The sequence below is a fragment of the Suricata suricatta genome, chromosome 13, assembly GCF_006229205.1.
Source record: "Suricata suricatta isolate VVHF042 chromosome 13, meerkat_22Aug2017_6uvM2_HiC, whole genome shotgun sequence".
NCBI lineage: Eukaryota > Metazoa > Chordata > Mammalia > Carnivora > Herpestidae > Suricata > Suricata suricatta.
In genome coordinates, this window is record NC_043712.1 from 83,178,022 (window position 1) to 83,201,800 (window position 23,779).

At 41.6% G+C, this 23,779-nt stretch overlaps 1 protein-coding gene across 6 annotated transcripts in view; it reads right to left on the reverse strand.

Annotated features, from left to right (window-relative positions):
- Window positions 1-23,779, reverse strand: part of RFX3 (regulatory factor X3) — a 261,029-nt gene that overhangs the window by 44,434 nt on the left and 192,816 nt on the right. For 5 of the 6 annotated variants that reach the window (XR_003901718.1, XM_029919467.1, XM_029919468.1 and 2 more), the window contains 6 exons: window positions 15,076-15,197; window positions 13,207-13,319; window positions 8,514-8,629; window positions 7,922-8,076; window positions 3,842-3,939; window positions 681-830 (listed from right to left, as the gene is read on the reverse strand). Coding sequence is in view for 4 of the 6 variants with exons in the window: in XM_029919467.1 (XP_029775327.1) it covers window positions 681-830; window positions 3,842-3,939; window positions 7,922-8,076; window positions 8,514-8,629; window positions 13,207-13,319; window positions 15,076-15,197 (754 nt within the window). In the remaining 2 variants the exon portion in view is untranslated. Of the gene's footprint in view, window positions 1-680; window positions 831-3,841; window positions 3,940-7,921; window positions 8,077-8,513; window positions 8,630-13,206; window positions 13,320-15,075; window positions 15,198-23,779 lie in introns of those variants that run through there. The other variant, XR_003901719.1, reaches the window with a different exon arrangement.

Sequence of the window (23,779 nt, forward strand, 5' to 3'; positions counted from 1 at the left end):
GAGAGAGAGAGAGAGAGAGAGCGCACAAGTAGGGGAGATGCAGAGAAGGGGGGTTGGGAATGAGGATCCAATGCACGCTCTGAGCTGACAGCAGAGAGCCCGATGCAGGGCTCTAACTCATGAGCTGTGAGATCATGACCTGAGCCAAAGTCAGACGCTTGCGTGAACCACCCAGGCGCCCCTCAAGGTGGGGCACTATTAAAAACATACACCTCTTGTATGTTACAGTGCAAAGGACTCTATGTGAACAATACATATGTGAACAATAATCTAAGACAGGCAGTATAAGGTGTGGAAAGTCCAGAGCAGTCAAATAACTTGCCCGAGGTCCTACAGCTAGTGGATAAAAAAGTCTAATCTCTTGCCTACCTAATTTCAATGAGTGTGACTGTCCTTGCTCCTTAACTACCTAGCCAGCCCTGCTAACATCTGTTCCCATCTGGTACTATCTTTGCAGATGCCAGTAGCAGATGGGAACAAAATCTTAGCAGACTTTAACCACAGAACAGAGGAGCAGTAAATTCGTGGCCGGGTCCAACTCTCGTCTTTCAGGGCAACGTGAGCACAGCTGCTGTCTGTGGGCTGATGCAACTTTGGAAAAGAAATGCGACGACCCTCGCAATGAAGGAAAACGTAGGTGTCTTCCCCCCAAAGCGCCATTTTGAAAGAAACGAGAGTACCTGGACGTTGGCAAAGTCAACGCGGTTGAGGTCGTTGAGCATCTGGTTGATCTGAGAAGTGTTCTGAAGCACTGCGCGAGCTGCCTGGGCCAGGTGATTGAGCGACGTGTATCTTCGCAGAGTCTGGGCAAAGGCACTTACAGCGGCGACCTGCAACGACACCGCGTCCAAGTCAGGTGGTGAAAGAAACCGCTGCAATCTTCAAATCCGCACTCCCTGGCCAAGTTCTACGCGCTTCCGTCCGACACTTATTTCAAATTCATTGCATGTGAGAGCTTACTTGTAAATTATAGCATTTAAATCTCTAAACCCAAGTATTATTTTCCTTTTGAGCAGGTAGAGGTCAAGACTAAAACACACCCCCATGTTCTTCGACATCGGACTGTGGCACTAATTAAACCAGTCTTGCAGGAAATGACTTTGTCTCGGGAAGCAGGAAGAATGTTGATTTTCATTTCTTTCTTACACTCTGTAGGACAGTCAATGACAAACTCTGCAAATATAATTTTTTTCTTTTTATTTAGAAAGCCAAACTATATAGCCTCACTTTTTTAAGTGGGTAAAAAAAATTGACTCCTGAGAGCAATGTCATTCAGATTCGCTCTTACTGCCGTTACCTTGTACAAACCTGGGAGATTTTCAGGTGAGTCAAGAGTGTTCATAGCTTCTATCAGCAAATATATAGCCAACAAACTTACCAGACTTAAAGCAACAATCTGAATCTATGCACACTGGCTACTCAAGTTTTCTCCATTTGCTCCTCAATGTCTACCTTCTATCCTTCATTCCGCTCTGTGCCCAGAAAGACTACTCTGAATGGACTACATTAACCACTTTCCTTCCACTCTGGCTTCCAGCTGGGTTTGGCCAGTGATAGGCACTGGGAGGGGACAGAATGATGGGGAAAAAAGAGAGTGGAGTTCAAAGTATGTATTCTTCTGCAACCTCTGCTCGCCCCCTGTTTTAGCAAGGCCGGCTTTCCTGGTCCAAGAGCCCAGTCACAGGAGGGAAGGAATGGATTTCCTAATGCCACAGCTTTTACCTCTTTCTTTTGCTTCAGACCTAGGGATGCTCAGGACTTCCCACTACTGCCCGTCCGGGGTTTTCCTAACTCTGTTTATACCTTAGGAAACGAACCCTTCTTAAATTAGTTTCAATTAATTTCCCTTTGGATATACCATGTACTTCCTGCTGAGACCTTGAATGAAATAGGTTATGTTGAAAGATATCAAAGATGATGTCAAAAAAAGTCTCAGTAAATATCTAAATCTCATGATCTCCTAGAAATCAATCACATGGATAGTAAACCCAATGAGCATTTTAATACACTGACAGGAATGCATGGGATTCCATCAAATCATGATGGGCAGATAAACAGCAACTGATTAAATAGTCCAAGTCAAAGGATGCTATGTTCTGATAGAAGTTTCAGGACTATGTGGAACATGGGAGAAGTCACATTCTCCCAAAAAAATAAGTCTTAACACTCTTCTCCATTTCCATGGTTTGTATTAACTGAGTACATCCTATGTGCCAGATGCTATGTTAAGTACCTCACATATATTACCTTGTTTTTCATTCTTAGAACTATCGTATTAGACACACATCATGACTCACAGAGATTCTGTAGGGTGCTCAAGGTTACACAGAAACTATGTTATAGTGGTGAAACATGTTTGATAACAATAGTCATAACCTAATTATGCTCTTTTCTCTCTCTCTCAGGGTAGATTATCTTCATTGAGTGAATGCTCAGCTCAAAAAAAAATAAAAAAAAAAGGCTGCATGTCAGTGACAGAAGAAAAGCAGAAGACGCTCTCCATCACGGCAGATCATCCCAATTGACTCTGGGGGTCGATGAAATGGCCAACACTGCAGTTAGATTGTGACCACATTCGCTTTGGTAATACTGGGAAGAGAGATACTTTTACTGTTTGAGGTAATGTTGTGGATATGCCTGACTTTACAAACAGAAAAGCATTCTTGTAATCATCATACTCAAAGAGTACTTCCTTTCTTTGTCCACCTCAATGTGGCACTCTAGAAATTTCTGCAATGATGGAAATGCTCTATGTAGGCGCTGCCAAATATGGTAGCCACTAGTCACATGGGGCGGCAATGCACCGGGAACACGGCTAATGTGACTAAAGATCTGAAGTTCTAATTTAAATTTGAAATTCAGTGTAAGAAGCTGATGTGGCTATCCTCACTGCAGGCATTAACAGCAAAACTCTAGAGCAGTGGCCAAAAGTGGGCATATCAATGAAATATTCCTTCTGTGTGTTCTATTTTTTTGTTTATTTGTATTTTGTTGTTGTTTTTGTTTTTTTCTATATGTTTTACAAAGTGTTATTGCAAATCTTAAGTCAAAGCAGAAAGAACTGGGAGCTACTTGTGTTACTAAAGAGACATGTTAGCTGTAAGAACTCAATCTGTCAACTATGTCCCCAAAGGGAAAGACAAGGCGTGTAGTTGAAGTTTGACAGTGGATACAGTCATTGAGAAAAAGCCATGAATGGAATTTCTGGTACAAAGTTTACACAAAATCAGTCCAATCTTGCCATAGGATATGTTGACAGATTAACCCAAAGTAATAAGGTTCGGAGGGGACAAAGTGGAGATCAGAATGCATTTCTCTAGCTAAACAATCCACATTCCTTATAAACATTGATTATGAGACAGTTGCTCACTTTAGGAAATGATTACGTGATTCACAAAAGCATTCTCCAGTGTTAAAAAAAAATAAAACATGCTTAAAATCAAAAGTATTAATATTCATGAACATTTCAAAATATAATGAGTATAGTTGGAGACTTCAAAAAGTTAAAACTCCCTCAAATGGGAAACTACTTGAACATTCTAGGCTATCCTCTTTAACTTCTGAAATTAAGCAGTCTGAAATACAAACTTTGGAAACAAACTTATAAATACACCACACTTAAAATGTTTCTCTAGTTCCTTGGAAAGAAGCATTGTCAAAGGACATCTCCTGTGCAAGTTCTTTATTACATGGTTATAAAGCAAAAAAAAAAAAAAAAAAAATCAGTTTGAAAAGTTCAATATCTTATGATACCAACATAATACAGAACAATTTTCTACACTGTACATAATACAGAACAATTTTCTAAATACAGAGGGAAAGCAAAAACATAAAAACTTACCTTGGTTTGTATCATTCTCTGTGGGATATTGTTCATGGCATTGGAAAGCCAACCTTCAAGGCTTTTTGCAAAATTTCGAATGGCTTGGGTCAAGGCACCTAAATGTTAAAGAATAAAAGCAGAACGAAAAAGACACCAAAGAACATTAATCTTTATTCCAGGAGAAGAGAGAAAACATGCGTACATGATATCTGAAATAACACAGAACTTAGACTGTCCTCATTGACAAGACTTTTTTAACATTATTCCTAACTTTGAAAGGATCCAAGAATTGTATTTTGGGCTTTTTTTTCTTTAAAGCTATTTTGTTCCCAGATATTTATGACGCTTTGATGGGAAATGAAAACATTCAAACATTTCTACTTATAGCAACATATACCAGTTGTGAATATACTTATGAAATTTTCTATCTTAGACAAGACACTCTTTTCCTTAACAGCTTTATGCTCAAAGGCTAAGTATTTTCTTTATAAATTCTTCATCTTGATTTGTCAAGCTCTTAATCAATTTTCCTTTCTTTAGCTAAAAGAAAATAATGCGAAGCATTCTCCCTTCCTCTACACATCTATTCATGCTAGAACATATCATATTAGTTATCTCTTACTCTTGCTGAAAAGGTAAAAATTAAAACTGCCTGACTTGAAAATTTTGGATAACCTTTCTCCATTTCACTTGGTGGGGAGAGATAAAAGATCAAAAGTGATAAAATTGCTGTCACAGAGACTGATATTCTTAAGATATTCCTAAAAGAGTCCGTTCTGTGTTCTTCACGAATTTGTTAAGACCTGAAAGAGGGCTGGGTCCCACAAGAGTAGTTTTTATAGTGGTCATAAAATGACCAGAAGCATCATCAGTCATCAGGAATGACTACAACTATTTTATAAGAAGGGATCTGCTTACTAGGATTGCCATATAATAAAAAAATTATTCTTCTCTTGTTCAACAAGTAATTCAGTCAATAGCATTTTACTTCATCGGTACCCAACGTTCCTCAGTGTAGGGAACAGTTTCAGACATTTAATAGGTAAGTGTCTGAAACACCCACAAAATGAAAGTAATCTCTCTGGGCTCCCTATAATGTGGTCGGCATTGTAATTTGTAGTCTACTATAAGAAGCACAGAAGTTCTGTTTTTCTCCAAGGCTACCAAGGATATTAATGCAAATGCTGGGATTGAATTCCTTGCTTTTTCTTCCTGTGCTCAAATGAGTCGGACATGCTTCTCTCTGTTACTTTTGATAAAGCAGGGTGAGAAATAATTTAGCTTGCTCAAGTTGCTTGCAAAATATACAAATTCCACTATCCCAATCATAAAAACAACTGTTTTTTAAATCATTTCTTTTACTGGTCAAATGATAGAATAGAGGTTCAAATGACTCAATTTTGATCAAGAAAAACACTCAACAGGTATCAACCCCTAACCATGACAATCATCTACTGGAAACATGGACTTGGAAATTTCTAGAGAACGAATCTTGCGAAATTTCCAAAGCTTCCCACTTTAGCCAAAAAAAGAAAAAAGAAAGAAAAATATTTTTCTGCTGTCTTATGTATTAGAACCATGGAGGGCAGGCATGAATGGAAATGAAAAAGAGTGAAAAAAAATTAACGACCCTTTTTGAGATTCAGGAAAATTTTGTTCAGAATTCAACTTGGCTATCTGTATTTTGCATGTTTTCTACCATTCACAATAGAACACATTACTTGATTAGCCTGAAAAAACCAAGAACCAAGAAAAGTTACTTTAAAAAAATATTTAGCATTGGTCTTGTTTTACCTAGACAAATTTCATGCTAGGGAAGATTCTAAGAGAAAAAGATGTGTCGTGTATCAAGCGAGTGTAAGCTTTAGCTTTCTTGTACTACATGACTTGGGGGGTGGGCACCTTTACATACACTCATAATTGTACATAAGGGTTACTGGTTGGGTTCTTCTACATTTCTTACACTTAACTGTTTTTCAGTTTCAGACAAATGTATTTTAGAATATAGTAGCTTTGAGCTGACTTCAAATGAGTGTGATATGCAGACATTTTTTGGCTAAAAAAAGGAATCCCATCTGGACAGTAAACGGTAGAGTGAAGTACTAGTAGCCAGGAAAATACAATTTTTAAAAATAAAATTAAGTTTGCTCTCCCTCTAGGGACTCATGTCACATAGAATTGTGCAGATTGACTCTGAGAACTTTTTCTCATGAATGGATGGTTTACAGTTTAAAACTATTCTAAGGCTAACTTGTCTCGACCTGCTTGTGATTGATATTAAGCTGCACATGATCAGAAGATAGCTATTTGAGCTGTGATTTAAGTTTTATTTTGTTAAGTCTTGTTATAGAATCAGACTTAAATTTCTAAATGTACTTTGTAGGGCAGCACATTAATGTCCCTGGTAGCTTCACAGAAGCTCGGAAACTAAGGTCATGCAGAAATTCCTGAAGTTATCTGCTAAAGGTAGAGACAAGCTTCTTGACAGGAGAAACTGGTTTTCAAATCAAAATTTGCACAAAACAAAGATCAAGGGTACTGTACCCTGAAAATTATGAGGCTTAGAGTCCATGAAAATTGATACATGATTTAGTTTAGGAGACTGCTGGCTTCCTAAGTCTTGTGGTGCTAAAAGAAATTGATGTTGGTGATTTCCCTCACAAAAGAAAGAGCTCACCGACCTCTCTTCTCGTATCTCAGGAGAGAGATGGTACTTTGGTGGCAAGAGGTCACAGGCTAATGAGCCACTCCTATGCAACTTCTCTTACACATCTTTAGAGATTCTCACTCAGAGCACAGGGAGCAAGACAAAAACAAGGAACATCAAGATTCTGGAACATAAACCAGTAGAGAATGTACACACTGAAATTTTCCATGACAACATCACTTTGAATCAATTGTCAGTCAAAAGGCTTGGTGCAGATAGGGTGGAAAATACTAGCAATTTACAAAAATGCCAGACAGTGACAGTTGGATTTCTTTTTCTTAAACTCATTTCTACACAAGCTTATGTGTGTTCTTTGATATTATATGTAAATGAGTATCTAAGCATGTATTTTACGATGGCGGGAAACGCCTGGAAAGCACTATCTTCCATTGGTGTCTGTCATATTTAGAGAAAAAAAAGAAAGCAGAAACATACACATGCTGATGTCGTCACCCTGTCTTCTACTAAATCCCTCCTTCAGTCATTTCTGTTAGGATTTAACACAAATCAACTGTGGACGGTGTACTTGAAGTACATGGCGGCCAATTTCACAAGCTAAAAGACTGCTTATACCTTATTAATGTCACTGCAGAGTGGAAATTCTGTCCCACTTCTTGAAAAGTTAAGGTCACTAGTATGTGCTCATAAAGGTGTCCGCATAAAATCATTTCAACTGCCTACCTCTACTGCAAGTACCCACGGTAGCATTTACATTGACACGTGTAGAAAATGACTTTGTTCTGAATATGCACCATCCCTTAAAAAAGAAACCTAATTTTTCTATGTAATTCCTATTTGCCTCACGGTGGGAATGCTCATGTCATTATATATATAGATTTTTCTCTCCCAATGCCAGTTAACCATTACTGTTAATGGAAACTGCATTTGTGGTTCTCAATGGGACGGAGGTGACAAAGCAAATGCTTTTACAGAGGAATTCAACTTCAGTGGAAACCAAGATAAATTCATTTCAAATCAAAAGCAACCACGTAAGAAAGAGGCTGGCCCGGCAATTACAGATTTCACACACTTGCGGCTTTCTGAAGGGACCTGTGTCCTTGGGGAGAATGGCCTTTAGGAGGTGGCCTGGCCTGGGAGTGTTCTTATAATAATTAGTCACCGTGGCTGTCACATCTTTAGGCTGCCATTTCTATCGAAAAGAAAATGAAAGACTGGAGAACAGATCGTGTTTTTTCCCCCGTTCGCTACAGTTTTGCACTAAGCTGCTTTCATTCAATATTCTTTTGTGTTGCACGGTTCTTGTTTTTTGTTTCTTTGGCAAATCTGAATGAAGTTAGAGAATCACTCTACATCGCAACGTCCCTTCCCCAAACTTCCTGGGTGGAATGTATGAGAACAAAAGCATCCGTACTTGTCTGCATTTAACTTACTAGGAATAGGTCTAAGCACGTCGGGGATGAGAATCTCCACCAAAGCCTGGTACATCCCATGGTCACAGTTACACATCCATTTCAGGATAGACTCATGTTTGCACAGAGTTATCAGCTTTGCTTTCGGAAGTCGACTTTCTATTTCACTCAGATTGCTGGCGTGAATAAATGTAGCAAATGAATAGATGGCAAATGAGGATAAAAAAGAAAATGGACTTTAAAAATAGTTTTAGTTTATCAAATATCACTGAGGTTAGCACTACACCACCACCGCACGGGGTCCGCACGGCTGGGCACATACAACACTCCCCCAGAGCTGCCTGCGCACGTTAGTACTTTCTGACGGCATGAGAGGCAGGTATGATACCAATTCCATGAGGATGAAACAGCTCCACCGCAGTCCCCCAAATCGATAAAAATGGGAGCTACCACACACACACCGAAACCTCCAGAGAGCAGTTTGTGGTTCATTTCAAGCTATTCATTTAAGGCTATCAGGAAAGGTTCACAACTGGTATACATATCTCTAGTTTATTAGCTGTGACATCTACTTGGCCATGAAAACGGATTGGAAAAGCATATTGATCCTGACCTTGGCTCAGTGATGGTAGTGCCGTCGGTTGGAGTAGAGGGAGAATAGCGCCAGAATGTTTGCCACAGTTTCTCTATCAGGCTAAACTGAAGATTCACGACAACATCCAGTATTGCCTGAAGGAACAAAACGGTGATACCAGCGTTACCTTACATCCCAGGAAGGCAGTGCTGAAGACACCCGAGGGCTTCCTAGGTCAGGCGGCGAAACTGGAGTACATTTGGCCAAGGGAGGGCAAACAGCAGAGCTCAGGCAGGGAGAACACAAACGTGTATTCCTCCAGGAATGGCCTCATAGCCCAGCCTCGCTTTACCTCGCTCTTTTCTCCCTAGCCCCGCTTCCTCTCCATTTTCCTCTCTTGATTTTCTTTCATTCCTTCACGCACAGCTTCCTTCTGCCTCCACGGCCGCTGCCCTCTTCCCATTCTCAGACCCCAAAGGCCACGGAACGAAGATTCGATTCACACCTGTCCCTGGTGGGCTGGGTGCGCTCACGGCCATCAAAGATGGTGGAAGTGAAGGGCGTGGAGCAGCCTGTATGTGGTGGACAGAGTCAACGCTAATTGAGCCTGTCCAGGACAGCTGACTAGGATTCCAGAGTGTTCTCAGGCAAACAGAGGCTGGGCCAGGAGCTACGAGACCGGCCTTCAGAGGACAGCACCCGGCTGGGCAGAATTAGGGCTGTGGTCAAGCCACGCCCCCATCTCAATCCCTCCTCTGCTTATTCCCCATAGAGAGGGGCGTTAAGACCATCCCCTTTTCTAACCTTGGGGGCAGGAGCCAGATCCTTCTTCTCCTTCATTTTATCTCCCAGAACCACTTCCCAGCTGCATCAAAGATGTTTTTTTAATTTTTTGATGATGCTAAAATTTGCCCCCTTCATTAAATTTTGATGATCAGATTTAATTTCACCCTGCCATCGCAATTAGTTTATAAATTTGCCTTCAGATAAAAGCAGCCACAAAACCAAAGAATAACTTGTTTGTGCAAAGAGCATGTGATTCTGTGATTATTTTGAGCATAAAAGACAGAAGTCATCAGCATAATGTGTTTGATGCAGGCAGCACTGAGAACCAGGACAGGTAAAAATGCCCATCGGGACCTACAAAATTCACAGAAGCAAAGAGACAACAGGGGACACAATGAGGAGACTCAATCCGGGGACGTGAGGCAAACACAGGAAACTGTGACCTCAGAATTATGTGGTCTCTGCCACCTGTGTTGACCTGGCCCTACGTATGAAACAGAGACGAACTCTCTTTTTATATAAACACACTCTGAGACTGACTCTAACGTTAAGCAAAATAGGTTTGAGGGCATGTTCTCCTAATGAGCAGGGAACGTTACACATAGCTGTGTAACGAAGACGGAGGGAAGGGATGAACTAACTAACACATCCTCCGATATGAGAGCAGTTAGGATGCACGTGTGAGCCTTGAAAGTAAAGGCAGGTAGAGGTCTCTCCCCCCAGGCAACAATGTTCTCAAGAGGCAAATTATCTTCCTGCTCTTTCCACTTCCATTCTAAGACAGATATCTACTAATAAGACTACTACTAATATCATACATAAGACCTAGGTATCTCTAGCTATAAGATCGATGTAAGAACACTAAGCTTCCGGGGCGCCTGGGCGGCTCAGTCAGTTAAGAGTCCAACTTCAGCTCAGGTCATGATCTCAAGGTTTCTTGCGTTCGAGCCCCGCATCGGGCTCTGGGCTGTCAGCTCAGAGCCTGGAGCCTGCGTCCGATTCTGTGTCTCCCTCTCTCTATGCCCTTTCCCTGCTCACACTCTATCTGTTGGTCTCTCTCCCTCAAAGACAAGTAAACACTGGGGCGCCTGGGTGGCTCAGTCGGTTAAGCATTCAACTTCAGCTCAGGTCATGATCTTGCAATTTGTGGGTTCGAGCCCCGCATCGGGCTCTGTGCTGACAGCTCAGAGCCTACAGCCTGCTTTGATTCTGTGTCTCCCTCTGTCTCTGCCTCTCCCCTGCTCACACTCTGTCACTCTCGGTCTCAAAAATAAACAAACATTAAAAATTTTTTTGAAAGATAAGTAAACATTAAAAAATAAATAAATAAAAGAATACTACATTAAAAAAATCACTTATTGCTGCAGCAGCTTGTGGAGAAAATTACATCAGCTCCTTACATAACAAAACTAGTGATACTTATAACGTATCTTTGGAAAACAAATCATGAGAATTCCAAAAAACAAACAAAATAGGTATATTAATCTTCCTTAAAAACATAAACTGTACAGAATATGAAAAAATAAGGCAAGTAAAGAAATCAGTGCATCTGAAATGCACTCTGTCTCCTAATTAAATAATCCCATATAATTCTTTTGAAAAGGACATTCACATCAGCCTCACTTGGGACACTTTTACAAGCGAACAAAACATTTTATCATTTGTCCACCCACTTTCAAATACGTTCAGACTGAAATATGTAGGCAGACGGATTTTTAAAGAATCCCTGTTGTACGGGTTTGGGGCAGGTGACTGTTTGCTGGACAGGAAACGGGTCTGGGACACCTGTACTTCCAAAGTCTGGAGGCCTGACATGAAACAGTCATCAGAATTCTTCCATGGCATACCTGCCGCCATGGCTCCTGAGGACGGCGTGAACGCGTGTAACTCGGCGACACACGGGGATCGTGCTACGAACGGCCCTTTCCCACACATGCTGATTACCATGCGCGTCCGTGTCTCTTCATACAGAGTATTCCCAGATGTTGGCAGGTTAATGAAATTTTTGCAGCCCCAAAGATATTTTCATCTCTCATCTTACTGGCGGAGCTTTTCACTTACAATAAGCGTACGGTACATTCCTTTGTAATATAAAAGATGATGCTCCAACTTATATTTTGAACAAAAAGAAAGTCCAGAAGAATCTACATTATATTTGTGTGGGTTGGGCTGCTTTAAGAAAGATTCACCTGAACACAGAGAAATGTGAAGTTGCTTAGAGAATCTTTAGATAAATCTTGAGTGAATACATGTGATATTCATGTACAAAGAGAATTTTTATCTAGACACTTAAGGCTCCTTCAGGAATTCTCTAAGGTTGGGAGTAGCACAGTGAAGTCAAAGAGAGATGGACACGAAGGGTCTGTCATCATTCCAGTGAACGCTGGGAACAAAGAGACGGCCTGCCCTTGGTTGTTTATGGTCTAGTACCCTGGACAAGCTCTCGGATTCACTCAAGCAGTTGGTGTTTCTGGAGCGAGAAAGAAATCTGTGAACGCTATGAGCCGAGACTTCTCACTGCATACTGCCTTGTCAGCAGTCAGGAGGGCTGGCCATGAAAGGCAAGGGAAAAGCAAATCCCAAATAGCCCTGGAATACAGCTACTTAGATTGTAAACAGACTCCTCTTGCAAAAAGAGAGGCGCTTAAGACAATTCTGGATGCGATCCCTTATGGCCTCCCCACGAGGTGCGGTACTGGGGCGTTCATTCGCCCTCCCGAACACAAGGCGCCGGTTCCGATGGGGCATGCTCGGAAACGGAGGGGAAGCAGGGACGGGGAATACAAAGAGAAACGCTAAGTAACCAGAGAAACAAAACGAAACTAGAGCCTCATTAATCGCTGGAGGGAACACTTCAAGTGCTTCACTAAACATTTCTAGAAAATACTTTTTTCTTTTTTCAAGTTTATGTATTTAGAGTCATGTATACACCCAACGTGGGGCTCAAACTCACAACCCTGAGATCAAGAGTCACATGTTCTTCTGACTGGGACAGCAAGGCGTCCTCTAGAAAATATTTTTGAGGGGCGCCTGAGTGGCTCAGTCAGTTAAGCACCTGACTTTGGATCAGGTCATGATCTCACAGTTAGTGGGTTCGAGACCCACATCAGGCTCTGTGGTGACAGCTCAGAGCCTGGAGTCTGCTTTGGATTCTGTGTCTCCATCCCTTTCTGCCCCTCCTCCACTCATATTCTGTCCAAAAATAAATAAAAACATTAAAAAAATTTTTAAAAAGAAAATATTTTTGACGGACATAACACAGTCATGGTGTCAAATTCAAAAGGTTAAAAAGAATATGGAAAAGTTAAGTCTCTCCCCACCGACTCCCAGTCACCCCGTTTTCTCAACAGGCAGCCGCCATGAGCTCATTCCTATTTTGCTCTTTCTGCTGGAGAAGTCTGTGCACACGTTTTTTCCCACTCGGACGACAGTATAATACACAGCGTTTTCCATCTTGCTTTCCCCTTAAAAATAAATCCTGGGACATACTCCTCATTAGTACACCTGGAAGCGTCTGTCCTTTGTAATGGCGCCATAGTATTCTGCTTAAGAGACTGCACCGTGTTTCATTTATTAGTTCCCTTGTAGATGTTGAGGCTCCGACCAATCTTCTGTGGTAAAAGCCATAACACAACGAGTTCCCTTGTACACTTACGTCTTCACCCAGGGGGCACGCTCTCTAGGGTGGGGACCCAGAGGTGGCGGCACTGCCGCGTCAAGGTTTCAGATTAGGATACACTAAGAAGACAGAGAGTAAAATGTACTCTCCCTTTCTTGCATCCGTCATTTCTTCAGTCTGAGACACGAAGAACGCTGAACTTCTCAGTGTTCAAAGATACATGAGCTAACTTTACCTGTCCTCCAGGAATAAGCCTGATTATTTGATTTTAGCAAGTTGCCTGGCAAAAACTTAGCGAGCGTTCATACTGTATTTGAAAAAACTTACCTCACAGTGCTCTCGATACAGACTCTGCAGTGACTTGATGTCCTCAAAGGTAGTACCATCTGGCAGAGAAGAGATTTCAACTTCTCCAAACTCTGGAAGTGCTCGAGATGCATCTGTTGCCATGACAACACAATAGAAAAAAACTCTCGTGGATTGTGCCAATTACAGATTAATGAGGGAAAATTTAAGAAGACTAAAAAAAGGAAAAAAACATAAAGGCCAGAGGTCTGACAAAGAAGAACTTCTCATAGTAGTATGTTTCAAAAAAAACGCAGCAACATCATACGTGGAAGAGAATCGAGGAGGCATTGAGAAATTGGGGAGGAACTAAATTTCCACTGCGATTATACTAGAAATAACATACCATAGTGTCTCTCAACATTGGGCCCCTATTAAGGGGAAAATATCTCGAGTTGGCGAGTATCCATTTCATTTATTATTGTGTTCCTTAGGAACATAAAAAAAATATACCTAGCTTTAAACTCATTAGGCTCACACTTCTTATAACATCATAAACCAAAAGAGCTACGAAATGAATACACATAAAACTACAAAAGTAATATTAAACTGAGTAACATCAATTTCATATGATGGCTGAGGCCACTGTCCTGTTGCTAAATCACCTCTTGCAACATGAATGTGGTAGGGACCACTGTGGCCTGGGTCTTTGAGTTTGACAGGCCTGTGCCCACAGGTACACGGTGCTGGCTGGTTCTCCCATTACTCTTCTATACTGGAATGAGCTGCGGAACCTTCCTCCACACAGCACTAAGACATCAACGACCCTTCCCTTGGGATGAATTACATAATTTATGTAATTTACCTCATCAGTCTCTCCTTGTTCCGTTCTCATAGCTCTGGACAATTCATGCAATGACTTTGGTGCCTGCTTTATCATAAATTCAAATCCAAACGCTTTAACTAAAACTGCACAATGGTATTTGTTCCAGTCTTCTAGATAAGCCAGAAGACGTTCTTAGTATTATTATTATTTTTTTTTACAGATTCTAATTGAAATAAGAACATAAAGTAAAAAGATCAAAATTCTCATAGGGAGTTCAAGGTTCTCCAGAATACACGTCAAGACTCCAGTTTGGGAAACGCTGCCCTAACGTTTTCAACGTGAGTAGTTTCTCTGACCTGAGAGGCCTTTTGAGTTATTTGTCAGAAAACCCATATAGACAAGTATACACACACACAGACTCACACAAACACAAACTCTTTGTCGGCTTCTGCTTGTCTTGACCTGCTGTATGGACGCTATGTGTGTTCAGCTCGACTAGAGTTGTCAATTAAAGTGCCTTTTTTGTCTGTCTCGCTATCACGGGAATATGCAGAATGCTCACGCCCCACTTCCTAACTCTTTAAATAACAAGAAAACATGAACACCATCTACATAAATAGGATAGATTGTGATCAGTTTTCGAATTTTATTCAAGAACAGCTTACTTTTCCAAAGTTTCTAGTAATTTTCTTTTTCTAATCTGAGACAGTATGTTTCCAACTTTATCGGCAGGCAATGAGAATTCTTGTTGGCACTTGAAGTAAACTACTAAAAGTGGACACACACAATTTTCATCACAAAAACCCCATGAATACAAATTCTGCAAAACAATGTCACGGCTGTGAGTTTTTAATTGAATGAGTACTTAGAAATCCTACAGAGCTTGAGATTTTTTAAAAGCTCTAGTGAACATGAGACAGGAGAAATGATCCAGAACTGTCAAAGGGTATGCACAGAGACACACAAATCTTTCTGTGTAACTAACATCTATAATAGACACAGCTTGGAGTGTCTTGGAGAAAACACTACTTTGTCTTCTTTTCAACCTCCTAATAGCAACTAACACGCATTACACCTTAACATACCTAAAAACTGTTGATGATGTTGACTTTGGGCAATTACAGTTTGCTCAACAGACGTGCCTGTCTGCTGGCCACTTCCGGTGAAGCCGTCCGCAACCCCATCCACTTTCTGCATAGGCTTGTACCTAGAGGAGTAGATGGGGAAAAAACAAATAAACCGAATTATTCCTTGTCTTTTACATGCTACGCCAAACTCCCACGGCATTCAATTTTATTCTCTCTTCTTTAATGTCTCATGATAGTTGTAGGATTTTTTTTCCCTGACTGTCTCAGAAAGTTAGGATGAAGAAATTTTCTTCAATAGTGAAAAATGAAAAGGAGAAGGTACTTAGGAAAAGCACCAGGTTTTGAAAATTCAGAAATTTATCTAAGAACAAAAGAGTTACAAGGTCTTTCTTTGGGCAACAGCGGCGAAAATGCCCATGATTATATGGAGTCTGAATATAACTTCTAATGGCCAATGGATTGAGGGTAAAACATTTTAAAGGTATTGGGACTTTAACCTGGAATAAGATCTAGGAGCTGGGGCCTGAGAAATGTCAGTGAATGGCTTTCAATTAATTAACATCTCTCAAACATGACTCAGCCTACAAACTCTCCCACACTTGTTTTCATGTTTCCTAAAGCCTCTCATGCATCGCAAGGCATTCACCCCCACTGACCCGATCCTCATCTGCAAAATCAGACCACCGGCATCAGCTTGAAGCAAAATACATGTAGGACTCCATCTACAAAGTAGGTTACCAAATTAAAGAAATCAACAGAAGCAAAGTCGGCTAGAGTTATGCATTTACGGTCAGGTCCTATTAATACAAACTCAGGAATGTTCCAGCTAAGACAGAGCAAACAGGCTTCTGCCCAGGCGAGAAGGAAAAACTGCGGGGACAGAAGCAGCACATATTTGACAAAGAGCCTGGGCGAGTCTCTTAGGACGGGCAAATACCAAGTAAGAAAAGCAGCAGCAACTCTAATTTCTTCTTTTTCTAAGATTTCAATTATTTTCCTTCATTTTAGGAATTCAGAAAAACAGAGAATCCTAAGGAAAAAAAATTAAAATCGACAATAAGCCTATTACCTAGAGATGGCATTCACTTTATGTTTATTCTCATTATCCCCCCTTTCTGATTATGTTTATAAACTAAACCACCAAATGCTCTCTCCACGCAGACACTTCCTCTTACAAGTCAACTGTGCCACTGGCATGGAATTACTGTGCATCACAAATGTCCCCGACACACGAACAAGATACATGCAAAGGCACCGGCACTGTGGGAACAGAAACGAAATGAACAGGCATCCAGTGGTCGGGCTGAGTTAGGAGATGACTCCATCTTGAATGTTATGAATGAGAACTCAGACACACAAGTCTTCGCAGAAATAAAACTACAATCCCTCATAATGACATTCGCATTCGTTTCCTACGTGACCGTAGCTCACAGAAAACTACGGGAAGCAAACAAAGTCAGAAGATGAACAGGGTGGAAAAGGAGAACAACAGAGTTCATCCGTGTTACCGTATCTGATGACCCTGTGCTGCCAACACGTGGATTGTTATTCTCTAAGGACTTCAAACAACTCAAACCCATCCTTTTATTAATGGGGGGGGGGGAGGGCGGGGAAGATCTCAAAGTACTTTTACGCTGGAGAAAATGTGCTAGAAGTGTCACTTATGAAAAAAATTGAATTTTTTGATTTTTTTTTCCACCTTAAAGAATTATTGTGGAGAAGCAAAACAAAACAAAAAAAGAAAGACTTTTACGAGGCAAGTACTTGGAGTACCCGTGTGGGGAAGCAGTTGCCGGTCATTCTGTTCTGGAAGAGCTGAATGATTTTATCCTTAGGGAAGGTTCTCCTCCTCTTTCACCCACTCCAAGTTTCCTTTGATTTTAGCCCCCACTTTTTGAGCTAGGAAATTTTATATCACTAATAGGAGAGGCAAAAATTGTTTAATCATGTTTCTTCCTTTAACTAATGGAGTTTGGGATTCAGGGAGCTAACAGACAGGAGGTTAAAAGGATTTGAACTATTTACCCTGCAGAAGAGAAAATGGAAATATTTCCTCTAAGTTTCAACGACATTAAAATTTAACATGGGGTTGGCGAGTAAGTAGGAGACTTGGCCTGGTTCCGTTGGACCCAGTTTCTTCTGTCCTGCACAGCATCTAGGATAGTATGGACGCTGCGCAGGCACAGATGTCAAGGGTGAGTACAATTTAACCATAAAAGGAAACGACGTTGGGGTCTGGGTGGCTCCGCTGATTGACTGTCTGACTTCAGCTCAGGGCATGATCTCATGGTATGTGAGTTCGAGCCCCGCGTCCGGCTCTCTGCTTTAGCTCTTCTGTCTCCCTCTCTCTCTGCCCTTCCCCCGCTCATGCTCGCTTGTGCTCCCTCTCACAAAAATAAATAAATGTTAAAACAAAAAACAAAAAGAAATGACATAAATTCCTTTCAGATTGTAAGTTTTCAGAGGACAGATGATGCTCTGTCACAATCTACTTGCACACAGTGCTTCTCAAGCCTGAAGCCTGAAGCCAGAATTATCTGCTTCCTCAAAAAGACGTAAACAGAGGAAACTCCTAAGGGCAGGGAAGAGGTATGATATTTTAAAGAAGCACCCCAAATCAGAGTACATCGTAATTAATGTATGATCATGCTTCCTAATAATGACATTGAGTGGGAGGCACTGATTACAGGTACACTATATTACGTAGGACATGGAAATTACATCAAGATTGGCCTGTAGATAAAAAGGAAGTAAGTTGGTGAATTCTGGAGAGACCGTGCAGGTCCGTATGTAAGAACAAATCTTATATAGGATAGGTAAAGGGGGGAAAAAAAAGGAAACAGAGTGGATTTACTCTAACTGTAAGATAGCACGGCGAACAGAGGACTGAATGGATACAGTCTGGCGGCCTGTCAACGGGATATCTTAAGCCAGAACCTAAGGTCCTATCTCCTCAGAGAAGGGTTTGGGGACGACTCTGGGAGTGGTTTGGGCCATAAAGGGCGGCGACATGGCTCACAGACAAGAGTGGTGTTCTTGTGAGCCTCTAAGTATGAGAGAGCTCCCAGGTAATCCTAATTTTTGCTTCTCCTGCTTCGCTTTAAGTCATCAATCATGTAGTGGCTTGTGCCCAGTGTACTGCCTTCCACGGGACTGGCATGTCCCCTGAAGAATCCCCAGAAATCACAGCCACTGGACAGAGGAAAGCTAGACATTCATTGTCCTGATGATCTAAGGAAAACGTGTGATCACTATCATCACCTCAGAGTTGGGTTTTCACTGGGGAGAAAGTTTAACAGGAGGTCAACAGTAGTCACCTTACAGACAGGCTAAACAGCTCTCTGCGGTAACTGATTCTTCCTGGAAGGAACAGGTATAGATGATACCATCTCGCATTAGGTTTTGAAACCTACACGTTTATCAGGATCTGGGTAGCTTTCCAAAAAATTCAAGTGCTAGACTCACCTAGATCTAGCCAGCAGAATCTTTAAAGATGGGGCTTCGGAATTGACCATTTTAACTAGCCTCCCAGATACGTCCTGAGTAGCCTGCACAGAACTAGCTGGCAGGAGCCTCTTGGTCCAATATAAATGCCTTCGGCCCAGTGTTGTACAAGTATGCCCATCACATCAAAGAAAAGTCATGTTTTGTACACTAAAGTCATCAATTTTCAATTTGTTCCCAGTAAACTACTTTCAGGATATAACCATCCGTAGGTAGATAATGAATGAATGAATGAATGAATGCTGAAGGTAACATATTTCATTTTATCATACTACCAATTGGTCTTAACATGTATGTAATCAATTTAACAAATATTTATTGAGCATTTACTACAGGTAAAGGACTTTAGGGGCATGGTTTTGAAAAGGCTGTGTATTAACAGAATTTTTTCAGGATGTGTTTTTACATTCTATTGGCTTTCATGATAACCCAACATTATGTTAACCGTGGCTGAATTCCAACTGACCTTTCAGCACTGAAAAACTGCTTTCAAATTTCCTGCCTCCTTAACCTTCTTCATAAAATACCCACCATTCAAACACTAAACCATAAAATCCAGAGACACTTTCTCCTGAAAAAAGTAATTCTTTGTTGAATCTTTTCAAAAACTGCACCTTTTAGAATTTAGGAGTATTTTCTCTATCCTATCTGCTTTATAAATTCAACAGTTTTAGATTATGTTTTCTTAGAGTAGATTCTTAGTGCTCCTGAGTCATACGTGCTCGGAGAAAGACCTGTGCTACATCAAACGAAGAAACAGCTCTTGGTTTCAAAATTAGTAAGAAGCAAATGATAATTTTAACAGCTTGCAGCCCCATGGGCAATCAGAGCTAAAGTTGTTAATGATTAAGAAATCAAAGAAAGTCTAATGCTTTAATGGCGAAGCGTGTGCACGAAACCTGTCACTAACAGAAAACAGGGTAAATTGTTAGGACTCTTCCCCCATGGGGCTAGTCCTACCTGTTATTTAGAACTTGGACAGCTGGAACTCTTCTGTAAAACAATATCTAATTCTGTCAATAATCTCACATGTACAGACACTGAAGGCATCCAGTGAAAGGCAAAGGATGGCCTATATTTATTATATTTACTCTCTTATATTTAGCAGTACCAGGATTGTCGACAGACTAAATGAAACACTGGGCAAAGTCCCTCTGAAGCAGGTGGAAAATGCCACCAAGTGCAAACTCTGAACTTCACAGGCCAACAGGATCTTCACCATTCATCTGATTGGCATGAACAAACATCGAAATGTTGAGCTCATAATCAGGGTAAGAGGCTAAAGTTTTCTATCGGCATCTTGAGATTGTCTTTAGAACAACGATCCCAGAAAATCTTTAGATGGCTTGGGGTCTGGGATGATTTAAAACACGCATAGGTCGGAGGAAGGCAGGAAGGGCTGAGAAGGCCTTTCTCTCAGATACTGACTCCTTGATGTCCCACTAAGTGTGTCCCAGGCTCAGCGACTGCGAACATCAACCCTGCTGGTTAGTGGCAGTTACTCCATCTCTTTAATTCTTGTTGGTGGCTTGGAACACTTGTGCCCTCATTAGCTCTACATCTACCGTTGGGCAAGGAGAGGAGGGAAAAACTGAATCCCGATGGGGGAGATGTATTAACTGCAGCAGGGTTCTTGCGGAAAGGAGGAGGTTGAAGCCGTTGGCTATAATGAAAGCTTGGATCATTCACTCACTTAGCAGATACGTAACAGAGCAGTGACAAGTGGGCTCGGTGTCCTCTTTGGGAGCTGAGGATGCAATGCTGAACGAGGTAGACACTATCCTCATCTCATGAATTGCTTCAGTGGGTCCTCACAGCACAGGTGACTCACGACTCATGTGGAGAACTGGTGTAGTCGTGCTGCAAATATGCACGACGCTTCTTTCACCTAGAGCTGGCCCTTCCTGTCAAACCTCTCCCCTCTTCCTGTATGTGGAAAATAACCACCGGATTCCACCTGAGGCCAAGAGGACAACCACCGCGGGGAGGACAACCCGAGACTCTGGGGAGGAACAAATAAATTAGTGAGCTCCTGGCACAGAACACAATTAAATGGGCCTCGATTTCCTCATTGGTAAATAGCCCCTGTAATTGCCAAATGAGATCTTGCAAAGGAAGAGCTTCTTGAAGGACATTTTAAATGTCCGATAAATGTTTGTCAAGAGGGTAAGTGGTAGCTGTTACCCTTCACAAACTTTACACAAATTGCTATAGTTAATAATCACTGAGCTGTATTTTTGATTCTCTCATCTTCAGTGGAAACCATCTTTACATCAGGACGACACAGAGCAGTGGCACAAGGAACAGTAGCTATTTCAGTGCCCTAGATTCCTTATGTTTCCAAAGGCCAAAGGCAAAGCACCTGATCAACTTCCCACTAAAGACTCCTGCCACCTCCCACTACCTCAGAGCAATCCACCGGGTGTAGACGCTCAGCTCTGTAATGACCCCAGGGGCTTCATGTTCTAGGAAAGGGACTGTAAACTACTGACAACAATCAAAGCTGAAAACCACTGGCCTGGGGAAGGAAGGACGGTAGGGAGGGAGGAAGGAAGGGAGGAAGAAATTGAAGAATGGAAAAGATGGAAAGAAAGAAATGGAAGCCAAAGCTGTCCAACCACTTGGGTTCATTCTTCTCTGAAACAGCCTTATTCTTAAAGAAACACTTTTCTCTAGCACACATGGTATAATAGTACAGAATCATAACTTCTCTAACCCTTGAATGTTTCCAGTTACTTAAAAAACTTGTATGTACTTTTTCCCACCTGAACTTCAAAACGATCAGTGAGGTGGTCTACTCTTCATTTCCATTTTGCAGATGGAGAAGCCAAGGTTCCGTGAAGATCACACTCTGCAGAAGTGCCAACACAGCCTCTACTCAACCCCCGTTTCCCAGTTTTAAATATGGGGTTCTTTCCACTAGTCTGTGAAGTCCGTACTAGAGAAGGTCTCCGAATGACCAGGGTTCCTGTCATTTGCCACTCCTTCAGAACACACGTGCTTTCACACTGGTTACAGCCAAGCAAAAGCAACCTTGCTTTATCATCTTTCCACCTGGCCTCGGTTTCCCCTCCTCTTAGTGCCACAAAGTTTCCTTCTTTCAGAGAATCCACCTCCTGTGAAGGGACCACTCAAAGAGGCAGGAGGTGACACATGTCCTCACTAGTTGGGACATACTCACTAAAGTGTGTTTTTCCTTTTCCTTTTTTTTTTTTAGGTTTATTTATTTTGAGAGAGAGTGGGTGAGGGGCACAGAGAGAGGGGGAGAGAGAATCCCAAGCGGCCTCTGCACTGACAGTGCATGGGGGGCTCGAACCCATGAATCTCAAGATCATGCCCTGAGCTGAAATCAAGAGTCGAATGCTGAACTGACTGAGACACCCAGGTGCCCCTCCTTTTATGTCCTATGCAAAAAGTTATCACGTGTACGTTTCCGCTTGGGTTATCTTCCCTCTTTAAAGGTGGCATTCTCATAAGGACACGAGGACTGGGCTCTTGCCCTGGCTGTATGTGACTGGGGGGAGTCATCTACCATTGATGGGCTTCCGTTTTCTCAATAAGAGGAGGAAGTGGCCTGGGGCTCGCTCTCTCCCAGCTGTGACATTCATGCTGCTGTGAGGTCTCTGTTGGATGTGATGGACATGTTCTGTATGGAGCTGCTGGCTGTTACGGGTTTGCTGGAGGAATGATAAACGCACTTTAATATTCTGAGAACAGATACTGAGATCAAACACAGCCAGCCCACAGTCAACAGCACGTGGCTCTCCATCCCACGTCTGCTACTAGGATTTGGAAAAATAACTATAATATGTATGCCAACAGTCTCTAGGTACTTCTTTTAAATACTGAAAATAAACTGTAGCAAATATTTTTACCCGGTTTGTACAGCTGAAAATTCCCGATCTTTTGGCTCTATAAGAACCTAATTTTTTTATTATCTAAATTAGGGCAAGCCAATTACCCATGAGTAAATGTCCCTGGAAACGAAAGGTTACAGTTAAGTGCAGAAGTTATTTTCATAGGAAATATTTTCGACAGAAGATAGTAAAAGAAGCTACGCCATGTTCTCTTGCTTTCTTAACCAGGACACTTTCCCTCTTCTCGATTACCTATAATGTCACCAGTATGCCGAAGTTATTACACTGTGTTAGACCAGATTCTGGTCCCTAGATCAATGATACTCAAAGGGCTACTGGGTTACCTTGGCCTTCTCCTGAATGTGCACACGCTGCTCTGTTGACTAGCCCAACAGTAAACAGAAGACCCCTGTCACCTTGTCACTTCTACTTCCTCTTGTCACCTGTGCTATCTCATGATCGCCTAGGAATCAAGTGGGCTCTAATCTGCTCCTTTAGGTACACGGCTTGAGCATGGCTTCATCTTTTGAATTAAGCTCAACTATGGGTTCTGTGACATCCCTTTTTTTCCACTCAGAAGCTGCTTCCATTTATTTCCAGACTCATGGCTATGTTCCATAGGGTGGGACTGCTGGGAATCGGACTTGTGGACAAGTGACAATTTCTCCTCCTCCCCTGGCAAATCTTCAAATGAGACGCCATATGTAAAAGGGTTCTAAAAATTAGAAAGTTACGCAGAACAATAATCATGAGTACTTCTACAACCACTATGCTTTCAGCCTTAACAGAACGTTCAAATTGCCTTCCAACTTGACTTTCACTCCTCATTGATAAAATGATCACTGCATGTACTCATTTTCATCCCATATGAACACATAAGACATGCAAATTTATACTATGGAAGCTGTGCGCATGTGAATGCATATCCTAATGCTTGAGGTGCTTAGCCCCTCTGAATATTCTAAAATATTAAACACAAGGGCTGCCATAAAATATTCTAAACCTTTCACATGTCACTTGAATTTTCACAAGAATGGCAGGCTCTTCTGTAAAATTTAATATATTCGATAGAATCATTTGAGTTTTATAAGCCATAAAACAAATGATACAATGCTTTCTTCTTCCATGGTCTTTCAACAGATACTCTTAACCCTCACATCCAGACTTAGGTAGAGAAAGGTGGCCTCAGTGCTAGTGTTTCTGAACAACGGGAAAAGTGGCTTCACTGAAGGCCTGCGAGTGTGGCCAGTCGGTAGAATCCCTTGGAGAGAAAACAGAAACCTGCCGCTGTCCTGCTGGTCCCAACGAGGGGGCTGTGAGGTTGATAAGACCAACTGCAA